The following is a 15,414-nucleotide window of genomic DNA, read 5'->3' on the forward strand; positions in this document are numbered from 1 at the left end:
TTGCTTTTTCCTCTTTCTAAAGCAAACCCTGTTTTGCAATAAGTTTGCAATCTCAACACATTGATCAATACTTGATAACAATGGACATATTTGGTACGCCATTTACATGTGAGTGTCCCGCTTTGGGCCAGCTACCTTACCAATACTAGCCCTTGCATTGTGCCTAATGTCAAAATAGATGGCAACTCTTTGGGGTCCTGAAATAGTAAATCGTGTCTGTCTGATAATATACCACAAAGAAGCATAGGCACATGGAACAAGTGCTCAAGTTGTGAGGGGAACAGCAGAGACGTTCACTTGATGTTATTTTGGGGAAATTAGATGAGAACTTGTTGGGTTGAATGGCTGTTCTTGTCACAATTGTTCTAATGAGAGCAAACAAATGGAGCCTCAGATCATAACAGATAGTCAAGGCACTGTAAATTATCATGGTCATCATCACCCACCAATAAAATGGTTGTCACAAGAATTTGCTTACCTTAATCTTGTAACATGATGGAGAAATTCCTTTCAATGAAGGCCAACTGTCATTGGGGTCTAAATTTCACAGTCGCATGCCCAAAACAATTACACTAACCAACTCAACAATTCTGTGTATCTTTTTTTTTGGTGTTAATCATACATATTGACCAACTGCCTTGGCTCAGGCAGATAGTAGTGATTTCACTGTACCTCATACTAATTTTCCTTTCCTCACATTTCAAGGTATCAGGGAAACCCGTCTGTTTATCTACAAATGTAGTCCACAGCAGCAGTCTTCACATTTCCCTGGTCTGTGAATGTTGTGAGAGTAAATGTACAAGGTTATGCTGACAGACAGCATTGGTGTCATACTAAATCAAACAAAGGGTGGTGTCACTAGTGTTGATGGCTTGTGTGCATCTGGCTCATAGTGACTTCATGATGCGCATTTTGCCAGGATGCTGTTGTCAGGCTTGGTTGTGGGGTTTTAATGGCTCATTTGTGGAGATGTTAAATGCTAACTTGAATAACAATCCACACATGGAGGGAGTTGCATTAATTTACGGTGCACTTGTATACGTGATCAGGATGCAAGAGTTCTGTCCTGGATCAACTTACACTCCGGGCTGCTTCTTAAAAGGTGGGCACATGGTTTGGGTTTGTTAGTTGGGAAGATGACTGACAGCGAAAGGACCTGCTAGGACCAAGATAGATAGCCTAGGGTGCTTGCAAACTATTGTATGAAAAAAATGAATGGATGTCAAAGGAAAAGAGCTGCAGAGAGTAGTTTCTCGGGGCTGATGAGTTGGTTAGAGTACCTTAAAAGATTATTATTATCTCTCTATTATAAAAAAAAAATCTTGGAAGTGAGACTAGGTAGATGAGACGAGATGAGGAATTTGATGTCCCACGAGAGACACTTTAACTTGACATTGTGACAGATAGGGGGCGCTATCGCTCTCTTGAACCCTCGGATCAGACGCCAGACACCAGATAAAAGTCCAATAATTGACTTTATTATAATAATAATGTGCACCAAGCACCCTCCACTCCAAAATACTCATAAACAAACAATAACAATAACCAATAATCAATCCTCCACTCCCAGACGCATTCCCACCCTTCCTCCCGACTCAGCTCACCCGTCTGGGATCTCTCACAGTCTTTTATAGTCCTTGACCCAGAAGTGCTTCTGATCCCTCAGTCCATGTGACTTCCCAGCACTTCCGGGTCAGGTGAAAACTCCTCTTCTTCATCCTGGAAGTATGTCATTCCCTCTTTCGCTGTGACTAAGACGTACTTCCGGGTTATAGGGAACATACAAGTCCTTATGCCTCCCTGCAGCGTCCTTTGGCGGTCCCCATGGTATCCATGGTAACTCCAATGTCCATAATTCCCTGCTGGAATTCGGGGCACCTCCATGCTGCAGGGATGGCTCCATCTGGTGGCCTCGGGATATTGGCCGGGATGAATGGCCGGCCATATCCCACAACATCTAACATAGCAGATGTTGGAATGCTATTGTCACACATGCTTCATGTGCTCCCAGCTCTTAAAATCAATGACAAGCAACAAGCAGACCACGCAGCTCACCAGCAGCAGCAAGCCAGCAGATGATCCGACTGCTACTCCTTAGCATGTGTTCAGTCAAACCCCGCTTCACAACGTGAGTGTCAGAGACGCGAAGTGGCAAAAGGACAGCTGCTGTACAGGCTTTTAAATGATCAACACTCAGCGCAATAAGCAGAATACGCAGCTCACCAGCAGCAGCAGCAACAAGCCAGCAGATGATCCAATCGCTTCTCCTTAGCACACGTTCAGCCGCACCCCCTTCACAACATGAGGCGTCCTGCGAGAAAGAGATTTAACCATGCCCGGGAGCCGGAAATAAAGGGCAAGTACAGAACAGTTTTTACAAAAGTTTTAAAGTAAAAGTGTAAATAATGCATATGTAACAATTCCCATGAAAAGAACAATCTCTTTAAATTGTATATCTGGTAAACCAAACCCGGAGTTGGACGAGTGAAGCAATCATGGTGGGGAGCCCCCTAGTTATTATTATTGTTATTATTACAATCCCTCCTCTCAGCCTTCTGCATTATGCTGGTTCATTTGCCAGAGGTCAACCATACCTCTCAGGCTTTGAATTTAGCTTGTTGTTCAGCTGAGGACTTGACAAAGGTTGTGCCGAGGAGTGCCATCTTCTGGATCTCTTTTGCGCTGACTCTACACACTGGACACACAGGAGTTTGTCCAGCTGCTCTTAGAATCCAGTCTTAATGGTTCCCAGTGAGCCTGTGACTACTGAAGCTACTCTTGTCCTTGTGTTCCACTTTAATGTGAAAGTCTTTATATTTGATAATCTTCTCTGCCTTTTTGCTCAGGATGGTGTTGTCATCTGGGATCACGACATCAATGAAGGTGCATGACTTGCTCTTCTATCTATCTATCTATCTATCTATCTATCTATCTATCTATCTATCTATCTATCTATCTATCTATCTATCTATCTATCTATCTATCTATCTATCTATCTATCTATCATTATTAATAATGAAAATTATATTTTTTATTATTACTGGTTTCCAGGATTGGCACTCCAGCCACTGTAAAAAACCTCTCACTGTTCCGGTGTGGTGCTGAGGTGTCACCCGCTGTACTCAGGTCTCAATCCAGCTGGTCCCTCGTGTGGTGGGTGCAGCAATGTGCTATCAGCTCATGCTCCCATCCTTCTCCTCCTCTGTGCAATATGTGTTTGGTTGAATGTAATTCTTGAATTAGTTATTGTTTAAGGTTTAAGGACGCTATGTCACTGTTTTAATTGATTCCTTACTTACTGCTGCACACGTTTACCAATTTTGCATACCATATGCTGTTCTCAATTATGAATTGTGCAGTAAAAGCACGTATTTCTGTATTAGCTTGTCTTTTGCTTCCCTCTCTTATTGTCCTGTTAGTTCTCAGTCCCAACCATATACTCTCATACCTTCAGTTAAAGAACATGGGATTTGACAAATGGATTAGAGCATCATAAAAACTTAAATGGATCCAAAAAGTAATAAAGTTAGCACATTTCAAATGTAACAGCATATTATCATGCCTAAATGGTTATATCATATGAAACAATATGGAGGAAATTCTAACAATGCAACAGAGCCCAGTGGAAATTAAACATCGCTCTGGGGTCTCATGTCTTCACACTGCGTGCTAGTAATCCATCTTAACAAACATTTAAATCATGCCTGCCTTCATTAGAAGAGGTGGAAAAACTGGCTGGACGTGACCTAGAATGTGTCATCAGGCTCACACTTAACAAAAAGGTAGACTACAGCACCTTGGAATTATGTGCACTGTGAAGTATGCTTTACCAAATGACACATTCAGCCTGTGTCACTTTAGCGACCCCGAGTTTATTGCTTCAGAAAACTGATTGCGAGTTGGTGTTCACTCTACGTGATGCTTCATCAAACTTAGGGTTAAATGATGACTGCATTTCCTTCACAAATCTGAATTCATCCAATGTGCTCAAAATCCAGAAAATGTCATTTAGCACTGAGAGGTGCTGTTTGGTACTAAAGGCCTTGATAAAATCGCCCAGATACCTGTCACCAACATCTGTACAGTGGTATCTGCACTCGCTGGCTGTGTGGCATCAGTTCCGCTAGGGACTGCAAAGCACTGCACAGTGTGCTGATGATGGCTCAGAATATCCCTGGCACAGAGCTGCCTTCTCTTTAGGACATATTGTATATAACACATGCTTCATTCATTGTCATTTTTTTGTCTGTTGCTGGTATGGTGTTACTGTTTTGAGTCAGTGGGAGACAATTTAATTGTCCTGTACGCACGTGACAATAAACTCTCAACACGAACTACAGTTATTTCTTTCATGAATCTGAGAATTTCTCTAATCTCACAAAGTAAGAAAATTAATCTGAATGATTATTTGCCCTATGGGGTAGTGCTCAATATGAAAGGTGACTTATGAAATCACAAGATCACCCAATCTGTCTTTGCCACTTATTTGGTACTTGAATCCGAGTGCAGCTATTTGCTCACACAACAGAGAAGTTAATATTGCACTGTGGGTTAGTGTGCGGCATGAAGAGCGGTTTATGAAGTTACCGGGTCACCCGATTCGCTCATGTCTCTCATCTCTCTATTATGTAAAAAAAATCTTGGGACAAGATTTGTCCAGCGACAAGATGTGATCTTTTGAAGAGAGACCGAGAGACACTTTGGAAGAGAGATCTTTTGAAGAGAGACACTTTCACATCCCGAGAGACAGGCACGGCACGTCACGTCATACTTTGTAAGCAAGTCCCGTGATACACATGCAGAGCAGGTTAGAGATAATGGAAGTAGGAAAATTCGAAAGTCTCAAAAAATGAGTGAAAAGATCACATTAGCTCAAACAAACGGAAAATATTACTTGGTGAAATAATAGAAAAGCGAAAAGAGATTGCATAGTGTTTGAGGACAAAAGGACAGGTGCTGTACAGACTTTTAAACGTTTGAATCGCCGCCCGAAATGCCGATCACGCGTAACGAAAGCAGCAGCAAGCCAGCAGCTGATCGAGCAAAGAGGAGGTAAAAAAACAACTGTTACTTGTTTCCCATTGTATCACCATTTAAGAGGGGTTCAGAGGAGCGACTGCATCACCTTGGCATGCATTCAGCCACACTCTTCACAACGGTGCATAGTGCTGGCGTGGGGGGGAAGGGGTAGGTGAGCGAAGTGTAGATCACGTGGCAAAACAGCAGCAGCAAGCCAACAGCTGATCGAGCAAAGAGGAGTAAAAAAAAAATGATTTGTATCCCATTGTGTCACTGTTTAAGCGTTGTTTTGGAGGAGCGGATGCGAGCAAAGCGAGCAGGGGGCGAAGCCCCCTAGTTTCCGATAGGAATCTCTGTACTCACACAATAGGAGAATTAATATCGGTATGTGGGGGGTTCGGGCACATTTCTAAAATCCCAAAGTCACCTGATCAATCCGTGTCGCTTGTTTCTTACATGAATCTGAGTTTGAGCCTTTGTTCACACTCTAGAAAAAGCAATATTGCACTGCTGGGTATGAAAGATTCTTTCTGAAATCGCAAGGTTGCATGATCAGTCCATGTCAGTTCAAAAGAAACTACCTGCACGATTTGGATGGCCATTAAGTCACAGATTGGGTTTACCCATGCAGGGACATCTGGGACTCGAGTTGATGACAATCCCTTAGATAAAACATAAGACCGTCAAAGGGGAGACTGGCTTAGTACAGATTGCACCGTCCAGCTAAACAAGTTAGATACTCGAGTGTCCAACTTAAGTCGTCCTGCCCTAAAAAGATGCCATGCTAGTTCCTAAACAGAGGAGGCAGATTGCAGTGTGACAGTGCTATTCCAATACCCGAGATGTAGGACTGAATCCAGAATAATACATTAAGAATCGGCCGGACAGTCGTGTGTAGTGGCTCAGGCGCTGGAGTCTGTTGTAAAGTTGCTAGTTCATCTGTGACGGTGAGCAAATCACTTAACACACATGCTCCAAACACAAAGAGCCTGTAAAGAGTTGTAATGTATCCAGACCCCATAAGTCTCCTGGGATAAAAGTGTCAGCCAGATATATATTGTCACTTTGTTTTCTACATCAGTGTGCCTCTGAGCTCACACCTCACACTGGGGTGGGATTCGGTTCCTATGTGACCCACGATGCACTGCAGTGTGAACTTCAGTATGATCAGCACCATTCACAAGCTGAAGGGCTTAGGATATTCTCTATGGATGACTGTAAAACTAGATATTGCACATTGCGGCTCGTTAATCAGTGTGCTATGTTGATTATATAATTATTATGAGATCAGAACTCAGTGACAGTTACACACATGCAATGCCTTTTGTTAGAACACAGAGAAGGCTCATTAAAAGCTCATAAATGTCTCCACCGAGTGTACATTCCTTTCGGCAGCCACTGCCACAGCGCTTTGAGCGGGTGCTCTCACACAGGCCCATGTGTTTCATTTTATGTTCACAAGAGAGCTGTTAAAGGTCAGGGAGCTGGCTCGGCCTCCAGCAGCCGGAGGCTGCCGGGGTACAATGACATACTTCAGGCCGGCGTTTGCACAGAGCCCAGCTTAAGGGAGAAACTTGCTTGTATGAAGAGGATAAAGTACGTTTTTGTACAGTTTTTTTTTTAAAAAAAAAAGCATACAAAATTAATATGGTAACATTTTGAGTCTCTGTTGTAAGTTATTAATAGCATCTGTTAATTATGTGATTAACCATAATGGGTTATAATTCAGAAAAGTAAGACTCGTCTAATATGTTATTGTCACTTTTTATAAATTTAGATCATTTTATGTCAAGTTATATTCTTGGCCTCCTGAGACAGTATAACCGAGGTGGGCACTGATGAAGGTGAGTTGGCGTTCAGGCAGTATAATGAAATATACTGAATATTCTTGAAATATGGCTGGTTTCTGTGGCTATTGCATTGTGTGCTAATGCGTTTTCATAAAGTCTTCCTTGAAGGGCACGTCTGCTTCGGTTCAGAATTCACATTCCATAAGTAGTGCTCCCCATCTTGTTTACTCACCTAATGGAATGGGCATTTTCTAAACAGTCCAGAAAAACTGAAGAGTGACCAGACGAGTACAAGAGCAGCGATCTAGCGGCGTAAGATGAAGGAAAGAAAAACTGGGTGCGCCCTCTAGTGGTGCTCTACTGAATCAGGTCAGTTCTTATTTCTCTCTCTTTCTAGTTGTGACCAGAAAGTTGCTATGTGTTTAGGCTGCCATCATGCCAGTGGCGTAGCTAGGGGGGGGCAAGGGGGGACATCTGTCCCCGGGCGCAGCATCCAGGGGGCGGCATTTTAAAATTTTCTTTCCCTTCCCCATTGCATTTTGGCAAACAGGAGGGGGCGCAAAATCTTCAGTTGTCCCCGGGCACTGAAAACCCTAGCTACGCCTCTGCATCATCCACCTCCCAAATCCAAAGGATAAGGTAAATTAGCATTTTAATATGCATTTATGCTGTATGTTGATTTATATAAATTTTTTTTGCATTAATAAGCTGATTCCTGTATTCTGTACAGCTCTAAGACAGAGTGAAGAAAAAGTGCAAACTTTCATTTGTGCTTTCTATTGTGAAGGACTTACTATTGTCTTTATTGCTTGGCTGACGTCTTTTTCCAACACATTAGTGATACAATTGGTTACATTTTTTTTGTTTTTGTAGTTGGAACACAGGCAAGTGAGGTGACTTGCTTTTGGTCATGGAGTGTCACTAGCAGGATTTGATCAGACAACCTCAGGGATTGAAGTACAAAACTTTATACTTTATTGTTCTTACATTTTGATTATTTTTGTATTTCTACAATATGCATAGTAACAAGTGATATAATTCGGCCAGTGGTGGGGGCCGAGGAGTTTATATAGTTTAAATTCCAGCCACTAGGGGGCTTCATATCAAACCTTAGCTGTGTTAGTCAGCCAAATGCCATTCAGATTGGGCCTGTAGAAGAGGTACAGCATTTTGGAAAATTCTCATTCCATCCTGAAAATTCAAACATGTGGAGGCCTTGGGAGTTGTGTCGTATGTTAGTTGACATTTTATTAAGGTTTTGTTTTCACTTTTTTCTTTTTTCCACAAGTAAATGTACCTCACTCATATGGCTTCTGTAGAAAGTACTGTCACTTGCTGAATGTTTTCTGCCTGAACAGAGAGTTATGTTACACTACGAAGCTGAATGAATTCAAAGCAGAAAATAAATAAATAAATAAATAAATAAAGTAAGTAAGTAAATAAATAAATGTGGATTCAATTGATTTCTTTTTTTTTTGTTTTTGAAACTGGGTCTTTAAGCTTAGTGGGTGGAGGTCAACTGTTTGGGCTCGGTCCCAGCAGTGTAATCATAATGTTCAGGACTTTTGTAGCTGCAGATTTTTTGGTTTTCATTAGGGTCTGCAATGCATTTTTCATTTCTTTTTGTTTTCAAACAGAATGAAAGCCAGTAATCCAAATTTAATATCCTGCATTTTATGTAAAAATCCCCACAAAAACAATCCAACCCTTTTATAAAACAAAAAAAATAAGACTCTAATTTTGTTTTATTTTTTATATGCTTTCCACAGCCTTTTTTTCTCGTCAGCCTGAACCCTGTGGTGACTGTTAAGAAGCGCAGAAGTGAGGAATCTGAGACAATCTGCTATTCTCGGCAACTGTTTTCTCCCGTGCCAAAAATGCCAGCTCTGATGGCCTTCCGCTCCGTTTTATCTGCTTCCCACAGCAAGTATGTGACATAAAAAATGGAATGTGCCTGTGTGTTCCTTGTGTTTTTGTGTGTACGTGCGTGTGCATGCATGCATAAAAGTGTATGGGAGTACATGTCGGTACATTTGTGTGTGTGTGTGTGTGTGTGTGTGTGTGTGTGCATGCGTGCATGTATGAATGTGTTTCAATACACACCATTTGTGTGTGTGCATGTTTGTAACTGTGTACATATCTGAATACACACTTCTGTGCATAAGCGTGTGTATATGTTTGTGTACATCTGTGTGTGCACACACTTACTGAATGTGTTCATATATACGACTTGCATATGCATGTGTGAACATCTCTACACGTAAAATTACACTTGTGCTTGTTTATAAATCCTTTTGCACCATTTGTGTGTGTTCTGTTAGACTCGACTTGATGTTATTTTGGAAGAATTCAGTAGCCAGGACTGGCGGCCTTTCTTGGGCAGAATGGTCTGTTCTCGTCGTGTTTTTTTTTTTTTGTCCAGCTTAACTGGATTATTTTTTTGTTTTTTCTATTCTCCTGGCCATTCAAACTTGCCGTTTTTTTTGTTACATACTGTATAATATTATGTTCTAATCTTGCTTATGTTTAATATTAACATCCTTTTATTTCATTTTGTAAAGCACTTTGAGCTACATTGTTTGTATGAAGATGTGCTATAGAAATAAATGTTGTTGGTGTTTTTGTTGTCTACATTGTTCTAATGTTACATCTAAGGTTTGTTTCTTAGCTTATACAGTATGCATTTTCCTTTTTGTTGTTTATGAATTATTATTTTTATGTATCTGTATTTAATTTTGTGTTCATATTGTTATGTTTATTTATTATTGTGCATTTACTTATTGTGTATTTGTTTTATGTTTTCATGTGTTTTGTGGATGGAACCTTAAGAGGCGGGGCCACCATGATGAGACAGATGAAGGACCGCTCTCAGCCTTTATAGGTCAGGCTGGACAGTGAGGTTCATTGTTCATTGGAATGCTAACAGTGCTTTGTAGATATTTTCCTCCGTCCTTTGAATTCGATATTTGGATTTTGATTTGGACTTGTTAGCCTTAGGTTTTTTTTTTGCTATTTTCCTGTTTTACCGTATTTTTGTTATTTTTTGTTATTTAAATCAGTGGTTCTCAACTGGCAGAGGACCCAGTTTTATAAATTTTTGGTTGCTGTTGACACTAGGCAACATTTTCCCTTGTAATATTTAAAATACAATTTACATGGATGAAATATGGTACTCTCTGTTTTTGCCTGATTCTTTCTCATCCTTACGATGTGGTACACAGTCAGGGAAGGGTCCCCCTTTAGTTTGAGTTTCATGAGTGTCATGAGGAATTCATATGAGAACAAATATTGGGGTTTGGGGTGTGATAAATGTTTGGAGAGCACAGATATAGGGGGGAGTGTTATGTATGAGGAACTCTAATGCCTGATGTGCTAGTCTAATGCTAGTCATTTCCCAGATCTGCCGCTTGTGACAAATTGTGCTGTGCTTATGGATAAACACGAATATCAATTCTGTCTTTGATATCTCTGTCTTTTGAAACCATTATCGCTGACAATTTGTAACATTTTGGTTTATTATATATGTGAGTGTGATCTTTCAGATTCATACAGAAATCCAAGAAAATTTCTTTGTTCGTGTTTTTCAGATAAATTTCGTGTAAAGTGCGATACTTTTGAATGTATGGATTTATATCCATCATTGGCTGTAGAATTTCTAACACATCCGAATGTTTAATTCTTTCGATTCTATGTTGCATTGCTTATCCGTGATCATAAATATAAACCTGACTGAATTGTGGTTTCTTTGAAATTAAACTTGTAGTAGCTTTAATTATTGCGGGACCACAGATTCTCATAGCATATGGACCTGAATCATGTAAATCTATGTTTTGAGCATTGAATGATGCCTCTTCATTGGGAAGAAACACTACTTGTCCCTGATGGCAACACCAATTAGATGATCTACAAGTCTCCGACTTAAAGTTTAAAGCTGAATAATATCTATATACTTCTGTCATATTACCTACATCCATATATTCGATCTCTTTTCACTGTTCCGTTATTTCACCCAGTAATAATTTCCAAGTTTTTTGAGACTTTCGAATTTTAGTACTTTCATAATTTCTAACCTGCTCTGCATGTGTACCGCGCCAATGTTTTTGGACTTCTTTACGACGTTCTACTTTGTCTTCTACTCTTTGTCTTTTATTTCCGCCTCCTCTTGGACCAGGAAAACATAAAAATTTATAAGAGCTGAGAGCACAAGAACTGTGTCTGACAAAAGCATTCACACGAATGAGAGGTGAGTGGACCATGGGCATGGTTAAATCTCTTGGCACAAAGTCTTGTCTCGCAGGACTTGAAATTATCTCTCAGAAAAAGTCTCTTCTCGTCCCAGAATTTTTTTATATAATTGAGAGATTTAATTATTACTGTATTATTTATTTGTATTCTTTTTTTGTATTATTATTAAAGTGTGCTTGAGTGTAGCAGTCATAACCTGCATGCCTTTTTCCATGCGAACAACTATAAACCTACTTTTGCCCACCCTGTATATGTATGTGTGCGCGCGTGTGTTTGTTTATGTGTATGGGCTTATCCCTATGTATCATTTGTGTGTGAATGTACATTCATAAAAATGCACATGCCTTTATGCATATATATATATATGTGTGTGTGTGTGTTTGAGTGTCACCATGTATACTGTGTGTGCACACGTGTGTATCTGTATACATGTATCAGTTTGTACTTTTGTGTATGTGTGCATGTAGCTTTGCATGATCATGTAGTTGCACTAACGTAGAAAAAGTAGCACAAGATGAGAATGGAACAGGAGCAGAGAAGTAATTGGAGGGCAAGTGAAGGTCATAGCCAGGAATTCATTTGATCGAGCACCAGAACTGTGAGATGAGGAAAAAGAATCAAAGAAGTAGAACAGAAAAGGACATTATTATTGTATTTAACTCCCTTCTCCATCTCTTATTTATATAGATATTTACTTCTCCCCTTCTTTTGTCTAATGTTGCCTTATTAAAAAGCTTAAAGAAATTTTCCTTTAGCTAAGCTCTCCTTCTCAGGGATGGGGTTTGATTTGTTTTCAAATTTGTTGGGTTATAAATGGATCTGTTTGTATGGAATGATTACAATGAAAATTAATAAAATAAAAATATAAAATAAAAAAAAAAAATTGAAAAAAAAAAGAAAAGGACATTATCAAAAAGTAAACAAAAGTCTTTTTTTTTTCTTTGAATTGTAAAGAGTTGGAGTGTTATCAGCAATCTTGGATAGAGATGAGTCTTAATTATTGCCCTTTAATCCCATTGCCTCTGTGATGTCACCAGCGACACAACACATAAACAAATGCCAGAGCCAGTAAACAATGGAAATGGTGGTAAAATGGTACACATAAAAACACAAAAATTGCTACATAAAGTTATAACCAGAAAACAATATCATAAGATGAATTCTTTAAATTTAAAAACCCCATCAGACTGCACAAAACCCACGAATTTGTGCAAGTGTACATTTATAAATGCATGCTTGTGTGTATATACATATATATATATATATATATATATATATATATATATATATATATATATATATATACATACATACATATATATATATGTGTACATATATGTTATATATATATATGTGTACATTTGTGTGTGAGTCTATATATGAATATTTATACGTATGCATGTGTTCGCGTGGTCACTATTTGTGAGTGCAGTTATTTGTGTGTGCACATGATTGTGCATAACCACATGTGCCACTTGTGTTGGTGTGCAGTTATATGTGCGTGTGTGTGTTTTCCCTTTGTTTCTACCACATGGAGTGTCTGCATGTGCAAGTGTGTGCCCTCTTGCCCACGTGTGCCCGGTGTAAGTGCATGTTCACACTTTTACTGGTCCCCCACAATACTCACAGCTCTTCCAAGAAGTGGAGGTTCAGCAGGGCGCTTGAGCTCAGTTGGGTGATGTTGTTCATGCTGACATCACTAGGAGAGAACAGAGACAGGGTGTTAATTGGACACACCACAACTGTGCCGTCCAGCTGTTCATTCCACAAATTGTTAACTAATACTTCCTGGGATTTAAAAAAAAAAAAAAAGCACTAGGCCCTGTTGGCAGCTCTGATGAATGACTCTTTCAAGTAAAATAATAAGCTTCCCTCAAAATCCGATGCGTTTTTCTGTTATCCCAAAGTTCACACATTGTGTAGTAAACAGAGCTGACCTTTTGGGGGGTTGGGGGGTTTAGAGTGTGTGCACGTGGACCAGTGCATGAGCAGCACAAAAGCACTTAGCCTTTGCTGAATGCTCATCTTATTGTTGCCACCGGCTTGATTCCTCCAGCGTCAGATGCTTGAATTCACTTTATGGGGTTCCATAAATGAAGGCATACAGCAATTCCTGTGCAAGTGGTTTGATCAAACTATCAGTCGAACTTTAGTTTATGTAGTGCCTTAAATCCAAAGGCTTTTACATGTAAATCCATACACAATTATTTTTCCCAGGTGTGAATGTCAAGAAAAGAGACATGCAAGGTGAACATCACACCCAAAATTGGAGCATTTTTCATATGCTTGACTGATTTACTTTATCAGGGTAAGGCACCATTAATATTAGGAAGAGGCAAGAGGAGGAGACATGTTAAACACACAAACCTAGTTGTCTGAAACATACTGAAAACCGAAACAACATTTCTAATCATTCAAACACACATCCAAGTCTAACTTAATCTCAGGCAAGCACACTCCATCTTATAAAGCATCTTCCTGCAGTGAATAACTTTGGAAGGTAACGTGCATTTTTCTTTTCGGTGTGAAAGGCTCTAAGATGAGCCTTTGGTTAATGAACTCTGAGAATAAAAGGACCACCTCCAGGGGGATAATGGAGGATGACAGGTAAGGTTTTAGGAGCCACCCAGTGTGATAGGTGGTAGGGGGAATGCCCTTTACATTACATGGCTGACTAACATGTAGTACATTGGCCAGGTCGTCTGGCACATTAAAAAAAAATGAGGCATTTTTTGCTAACTGTATTGCTGTGCAGAAGAACTGGAGTTCATGATTCGGTTGAGAGTGCCTGTATTAGTTATATAGTCTTCTAAGTTTCAGAATTTATTTATCTTTGCCTATTGATTTGGCTGTGACAACAGATAGGAAACATTCATGCTTTTGACATTTGCTCATTTTGTGGACTTACAATTCATATTACAATAAAAAAACAAACTTCGTAAGATGATCCAGGCCAAGATCCTTTGCTGGTTCACCAGTTTCCACATACTCAGGCAATTGGATTTTAGCTACGATGAAATGTCCATGCTCTGCACCAGAATTAATTTTGCCATGGATTTACATATGGAGAAAAGGAGAACAAATTAGATGATTGAAAAGTAATGTCCCTGTTTCTCTTTCATGGAGGTAGACATAGGAATACTGGGCAGGTGTTTGTGAATGGCATTGAAATTGACGTGTGTGAACTTGGAGTCTGACCACCGTAAACTTCAGAGTTCTGTCACAGTGTCATCAGGGCAGATGAAGAAGACATTCCCATGAGAGTGGGGCAGAGACGTGGAGTTTTGTGCATGAACTAGTTCATAAGAGCACGATCATTGAACAAGCTAATTTTTCTAAGAACAGTGAACTTAACGTAACATATTTGCAAGTGAAGAACTTGAACGTGAGCTAGTACAATTTTAGGTGACATTCTGGAGCTGGTTTAGGTCCAGATTAAATGTTTTGCCTTACCCTGTAATGTAGGGGTGGAGTCGAATCCGAATATGGTATTCGGATAAGCACAAATATTGGATTTTTTACAAATATTTATTTCGTACAAATGTTTTGCCATTTATTTGTATTTGGAAAAAATAATGTAAAACCCAATAGGCGCTGTCTGTGTCTGTATGCTTGTGCTTAAGTTGCACCCCTGCTGACACAAGCATGCGGTGAAGCTCTTCTTTCGCTTTTAGGAAAATGTTGGACTTCGTGAGGCCACTTTATATTTTTCCCCATTGGACATGCAAATTTTGACCGGCAGTGTAAGAGGTTAGTTCACCTACATGCTGGATCCACAGCCGCCATTTGTGTCACACAGTTGGAAATAGAGTGGTAATTTATATGTATACTTGCACCTATTTAATTTCTTTTTTGACCGGAAGGATATCAGATATAGTTACACGTGTTTGTTGCTGAGTATAACTCAATAAAGTGTATTTAAATAAAATGATAAATAAAAAAGTCTTCATAATTATTGTATTTTATTCAAGAACACTGTATTAGCCTAATATACAGTAAGGCATTTAAATTTCAATTGAATTGGGTCATTTATTCTCACTCCTTAAAAAATACAAAATGAACTGAACATGAACTAGTTCATATTGAAATGGTGAACTATGAACGTGAATTTATTCATTTTAATCTGTGTGAACTGAACTTTGAGCTAGTTCTTGTGAGGTGTGAACTTGCACAACACTGGAGGTGTGTAATTGAATTTTGCGTTAAGTTTGGAAAGAGTAATAACACTCTTGAAATACTACGGAAAGCATATGGTGATGAAATGATTAGCTGTGCTGCTGTATTTCAGTGGTTAACGCAAGGTCGGCAACACACAAGTGAACGATGAAGCACGTGAGGCCATCCACCACATTTACGGATG

The 15,414-nt window shown here is 39.5% G+C and overlaps 1 protein-coding gene across 1 annotated transcript in view; it reads right to left on the reverse strand.

Moving 5' to 3' along the window:
• LOC114664462 (leucine-rich repeat-containing G-protein coupled receptor 5-like) overlaps positions 1–15,414 on the reverse strand; it is a 236,611-nt gene that overhangs the window by 109,865 nt on the left and 111,332 nt on the right. The window contains exon 2 of the mRNA XM_028818566.2: positions 12,682–12,753. Coding sequence (XP_028674399.2) covers positions 12,682–12,753 — 72 coding nt within the window. The remainder of the gene's footprint in view (positions 1–12,681; positions 12,754–15,414) is intronic.

This window comes from Erpetoichthys calabaricus, chromosome 1, assembly GCF_900747795.2.
Source record: "Erpetoichthys calabaricus chromosome 1, fErpCal1.3, whole genome shotgun sequence".
NCBI lineage: Eukaryota > Metazoa > Chordata > Cladistia > Polypteriformes > Polypteridae > Erpetoichthys > Erpetoichthys calabaricus.